This window comes from Phascolarctos cinereus, unplaced genomic scaffold, assembly GCF_003287225.1.
Source record: "Phascolarctos cinereus isolate Bilbo 61053 unplaced genomic scaffold, phaCin_HiC Scaffold_4;HRSCAF=312, whole genome shotgun sequence".
NCBI lineage: Eukaryota > Metazoa > Chordata > Mammalia > Diprotodontia > Phascolarctidae > Phascolarctos > Phascolarctos cinereus.
Genome location: NW_027555847.1, coordinates 21,922,564 through 21,940,059, shown reverse-complemented (window position 1 = coordinate 21,940,059; position 17,496 = coordinate 21,922,564). Strand labels below are relative to the sequence as shown.

General features: G+C 44.7%; 2 protein-coding genes across 6 annotated transcripts; both read right to left on the bottom strand.

The window, feature by feature from the left end:
• Positions 1 to 1,396: 1,396 nt before the first annotated feature.
• Positions 1,397 to 2,273, bottom strand: HTD2 (hydroxyacyl-thioester dehydratase type 2). The gene has a single exon (XM_020969085.2). The coding sequence runs from the start codon at positions 2,271 to 2,273 to the stop codon at positions 1,737 to 1,739; it is 537 nt and encodes a 178-aa protein (XP_020824744.1). The 3' UTR covers positions 1,397 to 1,736.
• A 99-nt stretch (positions 2,274 to 2,372) lies between these two features.
• On the bottom strand, positions 2,373 to 8,143 carry RPP14 (ribonuclease P/MRP subunit p14). Of its 5 annotated transcripts, XM_020969081.2 has the most exons (7): positions 8,043 to 8,111; positions 7,504 to 7,926; positions 6,083 to 6,194; positions 5,903 to 5,987; positions 5,487 to 5,563; positions 4,652 to 4,730; positions 2,373 to 2,462 (listed from the first exon to the last, which is right to left on the bottom strand). In XM_020969081.2, exons 3-7 carry the CDS (start codon positions 6,178 to 6,180, stop codon positions 2,403 to 2,405), a joined length of 399 nt encoding a protein of 132 aa, XP_020824740.1. In that variant the 5' UTR covers positions 6,181 to 6,194; positions 7,504 to 7,926; positions 8,043 to 8,111; the 3' UTR covers positions 2,373 to 2,402. The 5 variants fall into 5 exon arrangements, with proteins under 5 accessions (XP_020824740.1, XP_020824743.1, XP_020824742.1 ...); XM_020969084.2 differs by lacking the exon at positions 7,504 to 7,926 and having other exon boundaries at positions 8,043 to 8,143; XM_020969083.2 differs by lacking the exon at positions 7,504 to 7,926 and having other exon boundaries at positions 7,988 to 8,130.
• Between the last annotated feature and the right edge of the window lie 9,353 nt (positions 8,144 to 17,496).

The following is a 17,496-nucleotide window of genomic DNA, read 5'->3' as shown; positions in this document are numbered from 1 at the left end:
AGAGCCCTGAGTTTAAACAAGACTCCTTGGAGACCGGAGTCCCAACGCAGGGAGGGTGGTTTACAACTTTAAATACCCAAGAACTTCATTACCTTTTTTTTAGGGGGGCAGGGGAGAGGTCCAGGTTATATGGTTCCATTAGCAACATACTCTGACTCAGTCACGGGATTAATTCCAACAGTTCTTAAATTGGGTTTTATAAACAGGAAAAGTTTACTCCCAACTCCTAGTTACCATGGAGACTGGACAAGAACGCGGATAGTTGAGCCCCCAAATAGTGCCACCGCTATGGGCAAAACAAAAATCTGTGAGCCACTGATGACGAAATCAGGAAGCTCACCTTTGTACATGAAGAATAAATTGTTTCAATGCCGTCCTTGAAACAGTTTAGTGTAATCCTTTAAAATGGACAAATCCTGTGGCTTCATCTCAACAGATGTATTCCCTCCTCCTCCTGTGCAGATCCCAGGCCACCTCCTCATCTTCATCCCATGTGACTCTTGTCTGGGCTTCCCTGTGGGCCCCTCAGAGAGAAGCCAGCCAAACGAAACTTCCCCTCAGGTCTTGTTCTGCTCGGTGGGCCCAGAGATGTCCTGGGCCATCCCCATGCTCTCCCTGGCTCCACGTACGTCGTCAGCTCTCCCCTCCTCCAGTCACACATTCCTCCCTTTGATGAGGGCCCTGATACGCCACCTCTCCACCTTCCTGACCACCAGCCATCGTTTATGTCGCAGCCTACTTGTAAGCCCACCACCCACCTCTGCAACACTCACTGCATCACCCCCAAGCTAGAGTCTTCACAGATATCGTGGGGTTCCAAGATTCAAGACCAATGGACACACTGGAAGAACATGTCTCTGTGGCTAGTGGTGGACTCGGGAGTCCCGAGACCAAGCTTTAAATCTCGCCCGAGACACTCACCGGCTGCACGATCCCCAGCAAGTCACTCATCAGCCCTGAACCTCAGTTTCCTTATCTCTAAAATATGGATAATAATATCAAATATCTTCCAGGGTTGTGGCAAATATCAAATTCATCTTTGTAAAAGTGCTTTGCAAAGCTCAAAGCAACTACAACTGCATTAACAAGATGAAATTTTTTAAAAAGTTCTATTGTTACCTTTAAAAACTAAACTCCAGATGGGTCACAGATTCAGTCTAAGATACACTGATATGGATAAGTCTATGAAATTCAAATACCATCTAGGTTTAGATAACAAAAGTAGCTCTCATAGTTAAAAATCACATTTAAAATATTTTTTAAGTTTAAAAAAACTGGCTAGACAGAAGAAACTACTATTATACCAAATAGTCTTTGGATGAAACACATGTGTAGGGCAGGGGGAAGAATGGGGGATGTACACGCTGAAGGGAGACACAAAAGAGGTAAAAATGGAAATATTTAAGTAATTTATTTCTTCTTTTCTCCAAGCATGAAATATTTGCTTTTATCAATAATCACATGAAATTGCAACTCGAGTATTTTCCATTATTTTCTCTAGTTATACTTCTTTTTTTTAAAGAAGTTTCCATTTTTGTTGTTGTTGTTGTTGTTTTTTGTCAAGGCAATTGGGGTTGACTTGCCACACAGCTAGTGAGCACCACGTGTCTGAAGCTGGATTTGAAGGCAGGCCCTCCTCACTCCAGGGCCAGTGCTCTATCCACTGCACCACCTCTCTAGCTGTCCTTTCATTTTCACATTAATACATTTCTGATTCTGTAGCTTCAACACATGGTTCAAGAACCAGAGGCATCTGGGACCATAACTTTAACCAGGCCCTCCATTACAGTTTTTCTTCTCTCTATTACACAACATGATACTTTAATAAAAGCAACACACATCTTCAGCTTTTTCACTTCAGCACTCGCTAACACTGTCTCTCCGATATACAAAGGAGCTGGGAAGTTAATCTCCTGAGAAATAAACACACAGCCTGGACCAGGCATTTTGGTACCCAGAAGCGCAGAAATCAGCCCATTGATCAAAACTCCATGAACAATGGTCCCTTCAAACTTTGTCTGCTTTGCAAAGTCTTCATTCAAGTGCAAGGGGTTGACATCCCCTGTTAATTCTGAAAACGTGACAACGTCCTTCTGAGTAAAAGCCTTTGTGAGCTCCGCCCGGTCTCCAACTTTCACACTCAAACACTGAAGGTGCTGCCTGGCCCAGTCAGAACTGCACGTCCGTCTTTTGTTCAGCCTCGGCAGCACTGGGAGAACTCTGGGCCCTACTGTACTCAGCAAAATTCGTTGACTGAAAACTACTGTGAACATCTTTCTAAATTTTAAACAGTTACAAACCAGAGCTGCAAGTCCTTCTCTCTACAAATGCTGCACATACAGTTGGCAAAAAAAAAATACTGTTTCTTGACCGTTCGTTTTCAGTGAATTCCAATTCAATTCCTACTCTTCCAATATGAATTCTCTACTATTACCAGATAATGCAAGAAGAAATGGAGAAACCTAGAAGAAAGAAAAATAACAATCTAACACTGGAAGAAAATTATGCCAAGACACAAGCAATCAGGACGGCTGACAAAAGTGATTCTTTTTTTCTTATATGAAGTTAAACTTGAATCAAAGCCAAGTGAGGCTATGACACAGGAGTGGTGATAGTAGTGGTGGTGGTGGTGGTGGTGGTGGATAGTTAACGTTTACATAACATCCACTATGGGTCAGGCACTGTGCTAAGATCTTTACAATTATTATCTCATTTGATCCTCAGGACACCCCTGGGAGGTAGGTGCTATTATTATACCCATTTTACAGATGAGAAAACTGAAGCAAACAGCAGTAAATGACTTGCCCAGGGTCACACAGCTAATACTTGTCTCAGTCCGGATTTTAATTCGGGTCTTCCCAACTCCAGGCCTAGGGCTCTACCCACTGTGCCACCTGCCACCCTGTAATTAAACACTAAATCACAGCACTTAGGACTTGGAGATCTCTTAAGGTCACGCGCTCCAGCCTGTATTTGACTCAAAATCCTCTGCCACAACACTGCTGACAGTGGCCTTCCAGCCTTTCAGAGAGGAGGCTCCAACCATCTCCTGAGGATGCCCAATCAAGCTCAGGACAGCAGTGGCTGCTGGGGGTTCGCCACCTCAGGTCTCCCCCACTCCAGTTCATCCTCTACTCAGCCACCCAAGTGATTTCCTTAAAGTGCCTTCACCAATGCCTCTCTGTTACCTCCAGAATCCAATAGAAAATCCTCTGGTGTTCAAAGCCTTTTATAATCTAGTCCTTACCCTTCCAGGCTTCTCACACCTCACCTCCCAACATGTACTCCAGGCATTTTCTCTGGCTCTCCCCCCTGCCTGGAAGGCTCTCTCTCCTCATCTCCGCCCATTCACGTCCTTGGCTTCCTGTAAGTCCTGGCCAAAATCCTACCTTTTTGTTGTCCTAGCATGTCTGACTCTTTATGACCCCATTTGGGGCTTTCTCTGCAAAGATACTGGAGTGGCTTGCCATTTTCCTTTCCAGCTCATTTGACAGATGAGGAAACTGAGGCAAACAGGGTGACATGACTTGCCCAGGGTCACATTTGAACTCATGAAGATGAGTCTTCCTGATTCCAAGCCCAGTGCTCCACGCTCTATGGCACCACCTAGCTGCTTACCTTTGACAGAAAGCCCTTCCCACTCCTTCTTCATCCTAGTGTTAACAATTTCCTTTTTATCCTTCATACAGCTTGTGTGCATATATATCCTGGCAGTTAGCCCAGTGCCTGGCACATAGTAAGCACTTAATAAACACTTTACTGATTGACTGGATGCTTCTAATTGTCACTAAGTTTTGTGGTTTTCTTCCCCCCTACATCAAGCTTCAATTTCTCTACAATTTCGAGCCTCTGCTCCAAGGACAGCTCTCTGCGGCGACGTTTCCAATACTCAAGGATGGTTTTCAGCACTCCCTAAGTCTTCCCTTCCTCTGGCTCAGCTTCCCTCCTTCTTTCAACTGCTCCTGAATGATGAGGGCTGCAGTCCTCTCCCCATCCAGGTCACCCTTTACTGGATGCCTTCAAGTTGGTCTCCATCCTTCAAAATAACATGGCATCAGCAGCAGCTTCCAGCTGTGGGCTGACCAGGGCCAAGTACAGCCAACCCACTCATTTTTTCGTTCTTTACACAGCCTAGGAGAGCAGGAACTCATCTGGCAGCCCACAGGGAACTAGTCCAGCTAGAACCACAACCTCCCTAGAACTCTCAGATCTTCTTGGAGCCCAACTTTAGCAACAACCTAAGGCAAGGGCTAGACTGAGGCAAAGAACTTCAATGAAAATGATCCTGTGCGTGGATGGGAGATACTATTAAGCATTAATAAGCACAGCTTTAGACAAACCTGCTCACTTCAGATAAAAGAGGTAAGAGAGTTCTACCCAGAAAAACACAAGACACTGGAGGTTAAATGCTTTCCTTTAAAAGCCTGGGTAACAATAAAATCCCTCAACAACAAATAAAATTTAAAACCACCACATAATTTTCACCATCTCTTTCCCCTCTACCAATCCCCTCCCCTATACAGACAGACAGACACAGACACAGAGACACACACACACACACACACACACACACACACACAAGACTGATGGATGTGGACACCCATGAAAGGCTTCTCCCTCCTCCCTGTAACATCTCAAAGACAGTCTGTACCTGCATCACTCTGAAGGCACATTTCTTGTTCTGATAGGACCCCAGCAGGGTCAGAGAACTCCACAACTTCACAAGGCCACTGCAGAAAAGTCAGATCATGTCAGAAAGACAGGAAGATGTATTTCTGCTATGCTTCCAGCATCCTTAGGTCTGTGTGTCTGTCCTAGCAAGCGCTTCTGCCAAAAACTGTCTTAATTTGAAATGCTAAATCTTAAAAGAAGAAGAATGGTGCACACACACATATCTATCTATCTATCTATCTATCTATCTATATCTATATATATATATAACATGAAAAAATTTAAACTCAACTAGTTTCTAAAACATTTATATGTATATTTAGACATTTCTAAGTTTGCAAAATGGGCCTTGTATTAGAAATAATACCCAATTCAAATGTCATTAGTTTCACTCCCCTTAAAATACATGCTCCTAGTGGAGAGAAATGAAGCATCACCCTTCTTATGCCTACTACAATGTTCTTAATAGATACTTGAAGATGACAATGAGGAACACCTTCCTTCCAGCCTCAGGTAAAGTACCACCTTTTGCAAAACACCTAGCTCAGTCCTCCTTTTCCCTTTGTGACTAGCCCTTGCTGTTCATATGAAGTTGTTTTCATGTTACCTCCCCAACTACACTGTAAGCAAGCTTAGGGCAAGGGCTGTCTTTTGCCTTTCCTCGAGCTTATCACAATGTCTGGAACACAGCAGGCACTGGACTGACTTGCTTGCGGTTCTGAAAAGTGCATTATGAGGGGAGAGTTCACCCTAATTCCCCACCACTCACTCTGTTCCAGAGTCTACATGTTTTTAAAAGGCTAAGTGGTTAATACCTGCTACAGATTCTCAGGATAGCTGACAAGGTCTTTTCTTCATATGTCAATACATCAAAGGGTAAGGCAGCACCAACCTATACACAGAAATGATGCTCTTATTAGACAATTACTAATCCCCATTAGGAAATATTTTCAACATTCACATTTTATCAACCACTGGGAACACTCTTGTTAATGGTGAAAGAAGACTAGATTCCAAGTTAACAATTAACTAGAAATTGCGATATTCAGCTTTTACTTTTTCCTTGCAACATTCTATGAAGAGAAATGGGGACAAATCAAGAATACTTCAGCGCCAATTTTCAGTATTAAAAAAAGTAAGTCATGGAATAATATCAAGAGATATCTTCTCTGGAGTACCTTCCAAAATCCTAGAAGCATTAAATGGATTAAAAAATCGAAGACTCACATACCTCTCCAAACAAGTCCCTCAGGGCCAAAACAATCAATTGTTTGAACTGTGCATCAGTTAATCTAAATCCGTGATCTTGAAATTCACTATAAAGAAAAGCAGGCATTTAAAAAAATCCTATTGTTCATCTTCAGATCTTTAAGGAACAAATGTAAAAGAGTAGTTAGAAAAATGAACTTACAGTTGGACTTTCATGTAATGGTACTCAGAGGGATTTTTATATACGATTCTTTCAAATGTGGCAGGTGAAGGCAACTTGTTTTTACTCAAGTGTTTCATAGTATTGATTAAACCTAAAGAAAGAGAATCAAAAGTATTCATTTCTGAGTTTTGAATTATTTCCAAAGCTTTATTTTGAATGCTAATTTTTGTGGCCACCCAGTACTTTTCATGGGTCAGAGACATAAGCCGATAGGTCATTCCCTCTACCACCAGCCTTAACCCTTCTTTTCATCAACAGACTGGGAGCCAACTGTGGCAATGAATCTCTCCAAACTTAAGGAGGCTGGTTCTGGGACAAAGGACAGAATGGAAGCAATCTTCCCAGCCAGGTGGAACCCAACACATGTTCCAGAAGCACAAGCTTGAAGAACCCAGGGTCACCTGGCAGACTTGTCTGAACTGACACAGAGGGAAGTGAACAGAACCAGGAGAGCAATTCATGGAAGAACACTGTAAAGAAACATAATTTTGAAAGACTTAAAAACTCTGACAAGTACCAACCAACCCCAACTCCAAAGGCCTGATGACCCATTTCCAGAGATGTGACTGACTCAGGGTGCAGGAGATGCACAAGATGTATATTTTTGTTTTACTTGACTATACTTTTGTTGCAAGGGTTGTATTTTTGTTTTACTTTTTCCAAGAGAGGGGAGGGGCACAGAAAAAAAGTGGGAAGCTAATAATAGAGCTCCCAAAATCAAAAGAACTTTAAAAAAGAAAGGCACAAAGACAGAAGGCAAGAAGGCAATACACACGATCAGAAAAGCTTATTAACTTATACAGTGGATTACTATACACTTAAAAAGGAAAGCAACAGGTCCACAAAAAAGAAATTTTGTTTCCCGTACACGCCACTTTTCTATTCTTCATATATAGAAACGTTTAACTTATTTGACGTTTAAGTTCGGGGGGGGGGGAGTTTTCTTTATCTAAAAAATGAAAAACAAACAGAGCCCAGAGTGACCAGCAATGCCGGGATGAGGCATGCTGAGCAGGGCTTGGGGCCCTCCCAGGGCCTTAGCCTGAGAGCTGGAAGGGACCCCACTCACGGCCTCTGAGGAAGGAGGGTCGGCCCTGGGTTCAAATGCTGACTCCGACCCTCTGATGCCTTTTACCATCTATGCAGCGCCTACTGCATGGCGCCCGGGCCGCTGGCTTGTGGCCTCCTGAGTCCTGAGACGCGGGCTCCCGCATTCATTCATTCCACACGCATTTATGAAAAGCTGACTGTGTGCCAGGCCCTGGGGATACATGGCCAAACGGAACCCTGCCTGCCCTCGGGGCCTCAGTTTCCCCCTTGGAGAAACTCGCGCGGGGAAAGCGCTTCCAACACTTCAAAGGGCCACGGGCACTCCCGCGGCCCCCACGAGCGTTCCTCACCCGCACAACGGCCGCAGACTCACGCGTACTCTGAGCCCCGCGGAGCGAAAGAGGGGGCGGGACGAACCACCCCAGGAGCCCACAGAACCCCAGCAGCCCAAAAACGCAGCTGCCGCTCCAGGTTCTGTGCCACTGCGCCTGCGCGCTGGACAGCTGCGCGAGCTAGACGGAGCGCCTGCGCCGTAGCGAGCTTGTGCGCGCGCAAGAGAAGGTGCGCCTGCGCAAGAGAAGGCGCGCCTGAGCCAGAAAGCGTGCGCGCCTGATTCGGAGGACACGCCTGCGCAATGAAAGACGTGCGTGAGAAAGCGAGCCTGCGCGCTAGACGGTGCAGCATGCTCTTCCGGTTCTCCTTAACGCAGGGCACCACGAGCTTAGCGGCCAACCGTGCTGTACACCTGGAGTCCCCACGTTTAGCTCCTCTCCCTAGAAGACAGAGAATCTCAGCCGAAAGACCCGCTACGAGCCTTTGTTGTTATTCCCCTACTTGTGACTGACGCTTCTGCGATTGAGGATGACCCAGTGATTCTCACGAAACTCACGGTTCGCAGTTTTTCAGCCAGACCGCCCTAGCGCTCTTCCGGAAGCACGGCGAGGAGGCAGGATGTGACGTCACCGCGCCCCGGCGTCTGTCTCTTACCTTCCGGGTTAAAGAGGAAGTGAGCCTGGGCTTGAGAATGTACGAAGGTCGCGGTGGGGAGAGAGCCTGCACCGCCACCAGGGGGCGCCTCCGTTGGGACCTGGAGAGAGAGAAAGGGCTTCTGACCTCGGCCATCCCATCCGTGGACAAATCGGTCTCACCAGCTGTTAAAGGGGAACAATAAACAGGGCGGGGAAAGGGCGGCGCCCCCCCAACTTACCCTCTCTGGAAGCCTCAGTTTCCTCATCAGTCAAATGGGCCTAATAAGACCCAGAGATGTTGTGAGGCTCAGATGATACGTGTGCACAAGCAGATAGCCACCCCTCTGTAATTTATAGCCCTGAGGTTCAGAGGTAAAGTGACTTGCCGGTGGTCACCCGGGACGGATCTGAACCCAGGTCTTCTTGGCTCCAAATCCTGCCTCTGAGGAGTCCCGGGGCCAACCTGCCTTGCCCGAGATAGGCTCCCATTTAATCCCGTCCGTGGCTCGTGGGTACCAGGTTGTTTGCATTAGACTGTAAGCTCCCCGAGGGCAGGGGTTGTCTTCTGCCTTTCTTTGTGTCTCTGGCGCTGAGCCCCGAGCTGGGCTCTTCGCGGGCGCTGAATAAATGCCTTTTCATCTCGGACCACATGTCCTCCCTCCCAGCCGTGCCTTGTAACCAAAGCCCCCTGCGTTACACAGAACTCGGTTGTCCTTGCCCTTTCCTTCACATAAGTTTTCTCATCCTTCCCGACTTCTTCACATTCGTTATTTCATTAATACTCCGACTCCTTTAGCCGTTCTCCGATGCACTGAACTGCTACTTTGTTTCCTCTTTGCTGCTACAGAAAGGGCTCCTCTGAATATGGTGTGTTGTGTGAGGCGTTTGTTTCTGTCTTTGATCTCCTTAGAGGAATAATCCTAGCAATAGGATTTCTGGGGCATCTTCATCGCTTTTTTTTTAAAAGCATAATTCCAAATTTCTTTTCGGAATGGTTGGACAATTTCACAACTCCACTAACTTTGTCTTAAAGTGCCTGTCTTTCCACAGCCCCTCCAACATTGACTAATTTTCTACCTTTGATCATTTCTACCGATTCAGTCAGCACGAAGTACAGCTTCACTTATTTTTATTTTAATGCTCTATTATTGGTAATGATGAGGGCAGATTAGCTTTAGCATTCAGCTCTGTTCAGTTCAGCAAACAGCCTTGTGAGGATCAATAAGATCATACTTAGGAAAGTCTTGAAAACCTTAAAACTCTCCATAAATGGTAACTATCATTATTATATATACTCGGCAAAACAATATTATTGCTATGTGCCAAGCACCGTGCTAAATGCTGAAGATACAAAGATGCCTGGAATGCACTTGCTCCTTAACGCAGCCTTACAAAGTCCTCCTCCTTTAAGAGGAAACTCAGCAGCCTTGGATTTAACTACTTTGTACACAGTATATCTGTGTTTATTCACTTTAGGTGATACTCTGTAAATATTTATATATATACAAGCTAGCTGCCAGATAAAATGTAAGTACCTTTAAAGTAGGAATTGTTACATTCTTCTTTCATCCTCTGGGCCTCAGTTTTCTCATCTGTAAATTAATGGGTTCCAACTAGAAAGCTTCTAAAAGTCCTATCCAGCTCTGAGTGTGTGATCATAAAGAGCCAGTGAGGCATAAGAGCTGAATGTGCCTGCTGATAGAGGTGGACAGGTGGCAGAAATCCTGTATTTGAGACAGAGGTTCTAGGCTGGAATGCCAGCCTGCCATTCACTTGTGTGACTTTGGTAAAGTCACTTTCCCTCTCTGTGACTCAGTTTCCTTATCTGTAAAATAAAGGAGTTAGTGACCTCTGAGGACCCTGCCAGCTCTCAATCTATGATCCTCTTTATTTGCCTAAAATGCGCTTTTAATTATAAGGGTGGGACTGACTGGTACTTCCTCAAATCACCCCACTTCACCTAAAGGAGGCAATAAATTGTTCCATAAATCTCCATTCATTTAGGTTTTTAAAATTTATGCTTTAGACTAAATGCAAAAAATCTTTGAAAGCCATTGGATCAAATGAAATAAGACCGGATGTTGGCTGAGGGATTTTGTTCCCCTTTATATGGGTGGATGGGAGGAAACAAGCATTTATTGAGCACCTACCATAGGCCAGCGTATGTGCTAAGCACTTTACAAACATTATTGCATTTGCTATAAGCATGTAGGTACCCGAATTGTCCAAGAATTAGCCCAAAAGTATCCAGCTACTCTGTCTAGACTGATAATCATTTAAGATCAATTGAGCCTCAATAAGGGCCAAAAACCTGAACTAATCTTTTCTTCCTAAGTGAGCTAAGAATGCCCCTTCCTGGGTCAACAGCTAAAGCTGACCAAGAGCATTCTTGTGTTTATGACCACTAAGGTACCTTTAACCCAGACACTACTTTGATGGTGGTAAAAGAAACACAGATATCCCGGAGCTGACATTTGCCTATCTTATTTAAATTTCCTCTCATGCTCTGGTTAAACATATGGAGACCATAAAACTGAGTAACACAGACATCCTGAGTCAGAGTTTAGATGTCCTCCAAAAACTGCTTGATTCAGTCAGAGTTAAAGCTCTGGCTCCATGTAATATGTCACTAACTTATGGAATAAAGCAATATGGATTTACTTGTCACCTAGCTTGTTGTCTCTTTAACCAACTTTCAGATTGACAAGACCTTAGTTATTTACATGTTATCTCTCATTAAAATGGGATGTCCTTGAGTTTGGGGACCTTTTTTCAAGTGGGGAGGATGCTTTCTTTGTATCCATAGTGTGTAGCACAGTGCCTAGCACATAGTATTTAATAAATGGGTTTGGGTTTTGTTTTTGTTTTTTGCCAACTGACTGGCTTCCAGACTCTGAATTGCCCAGGACCCTCTGGAACACACTACACAGGTAGTTCGTGAAGTCAGCTGAAAAGTTCCTCCATGAGTACTTAAAAGGTGTTTGAGAGGGGCAGCTAGGTAGATAGAGCACTGGCCCTGGAGTCAGGAGGACCTGAGTTCAAATCAGACCTCAGACACAACTAGCTGTGTGACCCTGGGCAAGTCACTTAACCCCAATTGCCTCCCCCCCAAAAAAAAGGGTCTGAGAAAGGAAAAGTGTGCAGTGCAAACCTTTGTAGGAATTAAAATTAGGCTTGAGCTACAGGAAGCCACTGGACCTCAGAGGCTCTGCTCCTGTCTTCAAATGTATTATCTCTCTGTGTCCTAAGGAAGACAAAAGTCCTCATTTGTTCCAACTCAATGTCCTCTCCACAGTGGCATATGATAGATGGCTTTACCTAAGTACAAGTAGTTTTCTGGGTTTGGGGAAGACAGGATTATTTAATGGAAATACAAGGAGTGGGAACACGATCTTGGGCAACAAATCTGGAGCTGAAAGGTAAGAGGAGGCTCCTGGCCCCTGTCTGCTGGCTGTGTAACCTTGGCGTGGGGCCTATCCCCTCCCTGACCTGGTCCCTTGGTCTGTAAAAAGGGGGCAATAGAAAAAAATTGAAATGAGGACGCTGCCCAGGGTTGTTGTGAGGATTAATTAATAGAGGTGGACCTGACTGTGCCCATATCATGTGGTAGGGGTATGATTCTACCAACAGATAGAATGGAAGATAAGGTGAAGTCATTCCTTTGAGCATTATCTCCAAATTGGCAGCTTCAAAGGATACACAGACACAGAACCGTGGCAGGGTTTCATGAGTCAAGGTGATGGACAGACCCAAGCTCTGTGCCTTTGCAGGAAACCCCATACAGAACAGACAGCTGGGCAGGTGAGGGAGAGGAAGGAGTTCTAATCTGTTGCTGCTAACCTTAAGGATCTTATGCATGCAGTTTCTTCCAAGATGAAGTTGTGAGGACCATCCCTTCTCCTTGGGCACACACCCTTCAGTCTGCCCTATTGTGACATCTTTTTTTCCCCCATCTTCCTTTCAAAGCTACCCTGGATGTTTTAAAAATCTGATTTTACCTGGATGAAAATGTTGAGTTAAGGAGCACAACAAACCTCCCCACCTCCTGAACAGGATTATTTTCCTACCATGACCCTCATTCATTTTGGAGGAAAAAAAAGAAGAGTGAAACCTGCCTTTCTACTGTGAGCTCTGTGAAGGCAAGGACCTTCAAGGAGAACTAGGCAGTGAAATCTCTTAGGGTTTCACACTGCACGATGAGTTTTCAAAATGGGAAATACTAAATCTAGGAATGTCAAATATTTGCTACACACATTTGCAGGTTGGATGAGGCTGGAAAGCTTATTAATGGGGAACTCTGGGCCCCAGAGAGGAGGATGAAGTCATGAGGTCCAGAAAAGTCTTATTCCCCCAGCTATGACCCAGTGCCACAAGCACTTTTATCCTTAGTCCTTGCACTTAGATCTTGCTTGTCTTACCTTGTTAACAAGAGGACCAGCAATCACACAGAAGCGTAGAGCTTTCATATCTTTAAACAGATCTGTTGTCTCAGTGACTCAGGAGGTCCCTCCAGTGAAGTATAGATTGGACCCATTCAGGTTTTCTCATCTGATGGACAGTGATCTTACTGCTTTCAAACACATGATCTTATTTGACCATCACAACCCTACTGTGAACATAGAATAAAGCCAACTCTTTGAAGAGTAATTCAGTTCAACAAAGTCCCAGCTAAAATCCCACCTTCTGCAAGAAGCCTTTCCTGACCCACCTCAATGGCAGTGCCTTTCCCCTGGGATTATCACCAATGTATCCTTTCTACATAGTTGTTTGCATGTTGCCTTCCCCCCCCCCCCCGCCTTAGACTGAGCTTCTTAGGGGCAGGGAATGTTTTCCACTTTTTTTTTTTGGTATCTCGATGTTATAGGACAATTTCTGGAACACAGTAGGTGCTTAATATTACTCTTCTTGACTTGTTTACTGGAAGTAAACCACAAGTATTTGCTGGGGGAATGCTCTCTGCCCTCAAAGAGGGTACATTTACTGGGAAAATTGAGTGGTGATGGAGAGGGATACCACAAGTACCCAAATAAGAAAGTACAAAGTATATACAAAGTAATACAGAGTCATTTCAAGAAAGTGAGAGCACTAGTGTAGCATAGGAGATGGCACAAGAACTGGGCTTTCAGCAAAGCAAGAGGTGCTACAAGGTGGAGGTGAAGACTGAGTGCATTCCAGACAGGAGCCCACTGCAGACTTTTCATTTCAACTGAAATCTCACCTTCATGGAGATTGCCCCAGCCTAAGTCATCGGACCTCCTCAGTACCCTCAGTTGCCTCTCCTCTCTGATGGGAGAATGCAATGAACTCCTTCCAAAGCCTTGATTTATTGAGGGCTCAAAATTTCCAGCCAATTCTTCATTTACGTCCAGCTGCTCTGCTTGGGTTTCCACCCCCTAACATCCTATACCCCTCCTCTGGCTACCTCCTTCCTGCTTTTCATTGGATTGAAAGCTCTTTCGAGGCAGAGACTGTCTTTTTCTTATTTGTATTTCCAGTACTTAGCACAGTGCTTGGCACATAGTAGGAGCTTAAGTAAATGTTTACAGACTGTTGGCTAGTTGATGGAAATAAAGTTGGTAGTAGAGCTTGAGTTCAAGGCCAAGTCAATCACACTGTCTTCCAGGTCCTAGAAAGCAAAGGCCAAAGTTTTGTGATATGTCTGGGGTCAGGGTCTCGATTACAATAAGGGTCCTCTCAAATGACAAAACTTAGATTCACAGATTTAGAGCTGGGAGGGACCTTAGAAGCCAGTGAGTCCACTTCCACTCATTTTACAAATGAGTAAACTGAGTCCCAAAAAGGTTCAGTGATTTGCTTCAGTTCACGCAGGTGGCAACAAAGGCAGGATTTGACCCCATGTCCTCTAATGTCAAAGACCTTTCCACTAAAAAGAAACTGCCCTAGCCCAGCATCACTTTTGGGGTGGGGGGAGAGTTGAGGACAGGGAGACTCAGTCTTCCTAGCTTGCCCAGGTCAGAAGTGAAGCAGCTGCTTATGGGCCCCATCCCACTGCTGATCATCACAGAAACTGTCCTGCTCTATTTCCAACTGGGCAGGTTCACTCTTAGGTTGCTTGGTAACTATATGCACTACCCCCTCCACACTTCTCCCAGGGCTCAGAACTTCATAGCTCAAGCCATCCACCTTCTTAGTAGCAGAGATCGTAAGTGTGGGCCACCCCACCACCACTTTATAAAAAGAGAGGATCATAGAATCACAGCTGTAAGGAATGTTAGAGGTTATCTATCCAAAGCCCTCATGCATCAGATGAGGAAACAGATCTCAAGTGGTTAAGCAGTCACACTAGGGATAAGTGGCTGAGTTGGGATTTAAACTCTGGTCTTCTAAAGACTTCGATCTCAAAAGAGAGTTGGTTAAGGGCTCTATGAGAGGGAACTAATAGGACCAGGAAATGTTATCATCCTGTCCTTAAACTTGATCATAGCCCCCAAAAGACTAGGATTCCAATAAATAGTCAAAAGCTGGAAGCCATTCCTGCAACCATGTCTGTCATGTCCACAAGAGGGTAATGTTTTCCAGTTTTTGCTTGTTTAAACCCTGGCACTGCAGACCATCCATGAGTAAAAAAATTGAAAATAAATTATTGTTAAGGAGTCAGTTTTCCACGGCAATGATGTGAAATAGAGAGAGTGTGGGAAGAATTTAGGTTCAAGTCCCGCCTCTGGCTGTGTGTTCCTGGGCAAGTCATTCCACCTCTCGATCTAGACAACTCTCTAAGACTCTAATGTGCAGAGAAGGTGCCATTCTGCATTGACTTGGGAATTCCCTACACCAATAAGATCATAGGTCGAGCCCCTATTCCTATCCCTAAGGAAATGGTAGGAAAGTACCCAGATGTATCCCCACAGTACAACCCTGATTTTGAGATGCTCCTTGAGAAGTCTTCTGTGGAGATGTTTAAGAAAACAATAAAGGGCAGCTAGGTGGTGCCCGGGATAGAGCACTGGCCCTGGAGTCAGGAGGACCTGAGATCAAATCTAGCCTCAGACACTTGACACTTCCTAGCTGTGTGACCCTGGGCAAGTCACTTAACCCTAACTGCCTCACAAAAAGAAAAGTATAAATAATTAGGTTTTCAAAAATGATTCCAGATTAGTTTCATATTAGATCAGCAGTTGTTCACTTCTTGTATGTCATGGGCCCTTTGGGCTGTGTGATGAAGACTATGGACCCTTCCCCCTTTCTCAGAATAAGGTTTTTGATTACAAAGGAAGCCAATTATGTTGAAATACAGTTATCAATATTTTTTTAAGTTCACAGATTCCAGATTGAGAATGGACCAGAACTCTCTAGGTCCTTTCCATCCTTTCTGCTTGGATTTCAAACCAGGAGATTGAGCTTGGCATCCCTTGTGATTCCAGAACCCTATCCCTCCTTCCTGCTGTGTCCTGTCCCACTATGTTTCCAACACTCTCAGTAGGGTAGTCAAGAGCAGATTTCATCCAGCCCTTTGGTCCTCTTTCAAGGACTTGCTGTATTATGGAAAGCTGTGCTTCAGAACATGCTTAAGAGACAAGGGCTTAGCTAAGATGAGGTCACTGCCCTATAAATCAGGAAAGAGATATCGGGGGCTAATGCAACATCAAAGTCCAAAGTAGAGAATCACCTTAATCTAGAATACCACAACCCTGTCAGTCCTGCCTTGGGGCACACATACAGATTCTGGCAGTCAGTAAGTGGTCAGATCCTGGCCACAGATGTCACTGCTGCTACTCGTCAGTTACTTATGTTGACATTTGTCACACAAAGAACTTATGAAATTGTATTTGCCCAGACCTGACTCAATGCAATCCTTTCTGAATTCAGACTTTTTTGTCTCTGGCCTTCTAAGCATTCATGGCTGTTCAGAAAGAAATCCGATATTTCCAAACTGGACCATGGCAATTAGACTGTGCTATTTGTATACTGGCAGTACAAGAATATCCAAGAACTGAATTCTCCCCACCCCGGCAGTCTCTGCACAGCAAGAAAGCTCCAACGATTTATAGGCCCTGAGAAGTCCATGGAAGGAGTTGAGCATCTATACTAGACCAGGAAGTAATCCCCACTCAAATCCTCACACATCAGCAAAGGTATCTACAGAAATGCAGTGAGCATCAGTGAAGGAAGAAATCCACAGAACTCCATTTCCAAAGATACTTGGGCCTCAGAGATCATCCCTTATTGGGAAACTTCTTAGCACTCCATTTCCCATGAGACGGTGTGACTGGATACAAGGTGATGGTATCACAAGGTAAGGATTCTGTTTGGTGTAAATGTCTTCTGAGAGGCAGGAAGTTTAAAAGTGGAGAGGCTGGGACTTGGGAGATACAAATTACAGTGTGTATGAGCCAGGAATGTAGTTCTGGCAGAATCCTGATGACCCCACGAACCAAGGCAAAGCAAAGACCTGTGTAACAGGGGACGACAAAGGAAGGACTTGAGGAGACTTTCATGTCAACCACTGGGAGCAGAGATGAGCCAGGAGAACTGAAAAGAGTTTTCTACCTGTGACATGCGGTAGATGACAGAGCACAGGTCTCAGAGGCAGGAAGACCTAAGTTCCAATTCTGCTTATGACACTACCTTTATCTCCCTGGGCAAGCCATTTTACTTTCTCTGTGGCTTAGTTTCCTCATCTGCGAAATAGGCATATTAGGATCACCGACCTCATAAAGTTCTTGTAAGGATCAAATGAGTTAATGTACGTAAAGCACTTTACAAATCCTAACGTGTGATATAAATACACAGTATAAATAAAACACTGCTGCTTATCACCATTTCTTATTCAGCACATAGTCTGTAGGAGAATGTATTGCTTTAGGGAATGGCTGCTGAGAATGTTTTTAATGTCTTTTATTACCTTATTGTGCTTTTGTTGTTCTGGGCCTATAATTTCACCAGTATAGGGAGCTTCCTGATATGGAAAATCTCTCCACCTGTGCAGATTGTTACCTGCCCTGCAATGGCTAGTCTTCCAGGTTTCCTTAGAGGAGCACTGGGAGGGGTAAATCACTTGCCCATGATGGTACAGAGGGTCTGTGTGCATCAGAGGCAACCCCGAACCATGCTTGTCTTGGAGGCCAGCCCTCTATCCTCCATGCCAGTGGGATCAATTCAAATAGAAGGTCGGGGAGTCACCAAACCATGCCTAAGGATCCCTGCAGGCTGCACATTGACTTAGAAAAGGTCAAATACTAAAGCTGAAGCTTAAATACTTTGGCCACATAACGAGAAGATAGGACTCACTGGAAAAAACCCTCATGTTGGGAAAGATTGAAGGCAAAAGGAAAAGGGGATGGCAGAGGATGAGATGGATAGAGAGTGTCATGGAAACAATGAACAGGAACTTGGACAGCCTTGGAGACACGGTGG

Bases quoted from the DNA above. Each gene is read 5' to 3' on its own strand.
- RPP14 (XM_020969080.2), bottom strand. From the start codon at position 6,655: ATGGGTCATCAGGCCTTTGGAGTTGGGGTTGGTTGGTACTTGTCAGAG. The intron at 6,195-6,504 runs GTGACCCTGGGT...CTCTTTCTTTAG, and splicing joins AGTTCAGACAAGTCTGCCAG to GTTTAATCAATACTATGAAA. The intron at 4,731-5,486 runs GTATTAACCACT...ACTTTTCTGCAG, and splicing joins ATCCTGAGAATCTGTAGCAG to TGGCCTTGTGAAGTTGTGGA.
- HTD2 (XM_020969085.2), bottom strand. From the start codon at position 2,273: ATGTTCACAGTAGTTTTCAGTCAACGAATTTTGCTGAGTACAGTAGGG.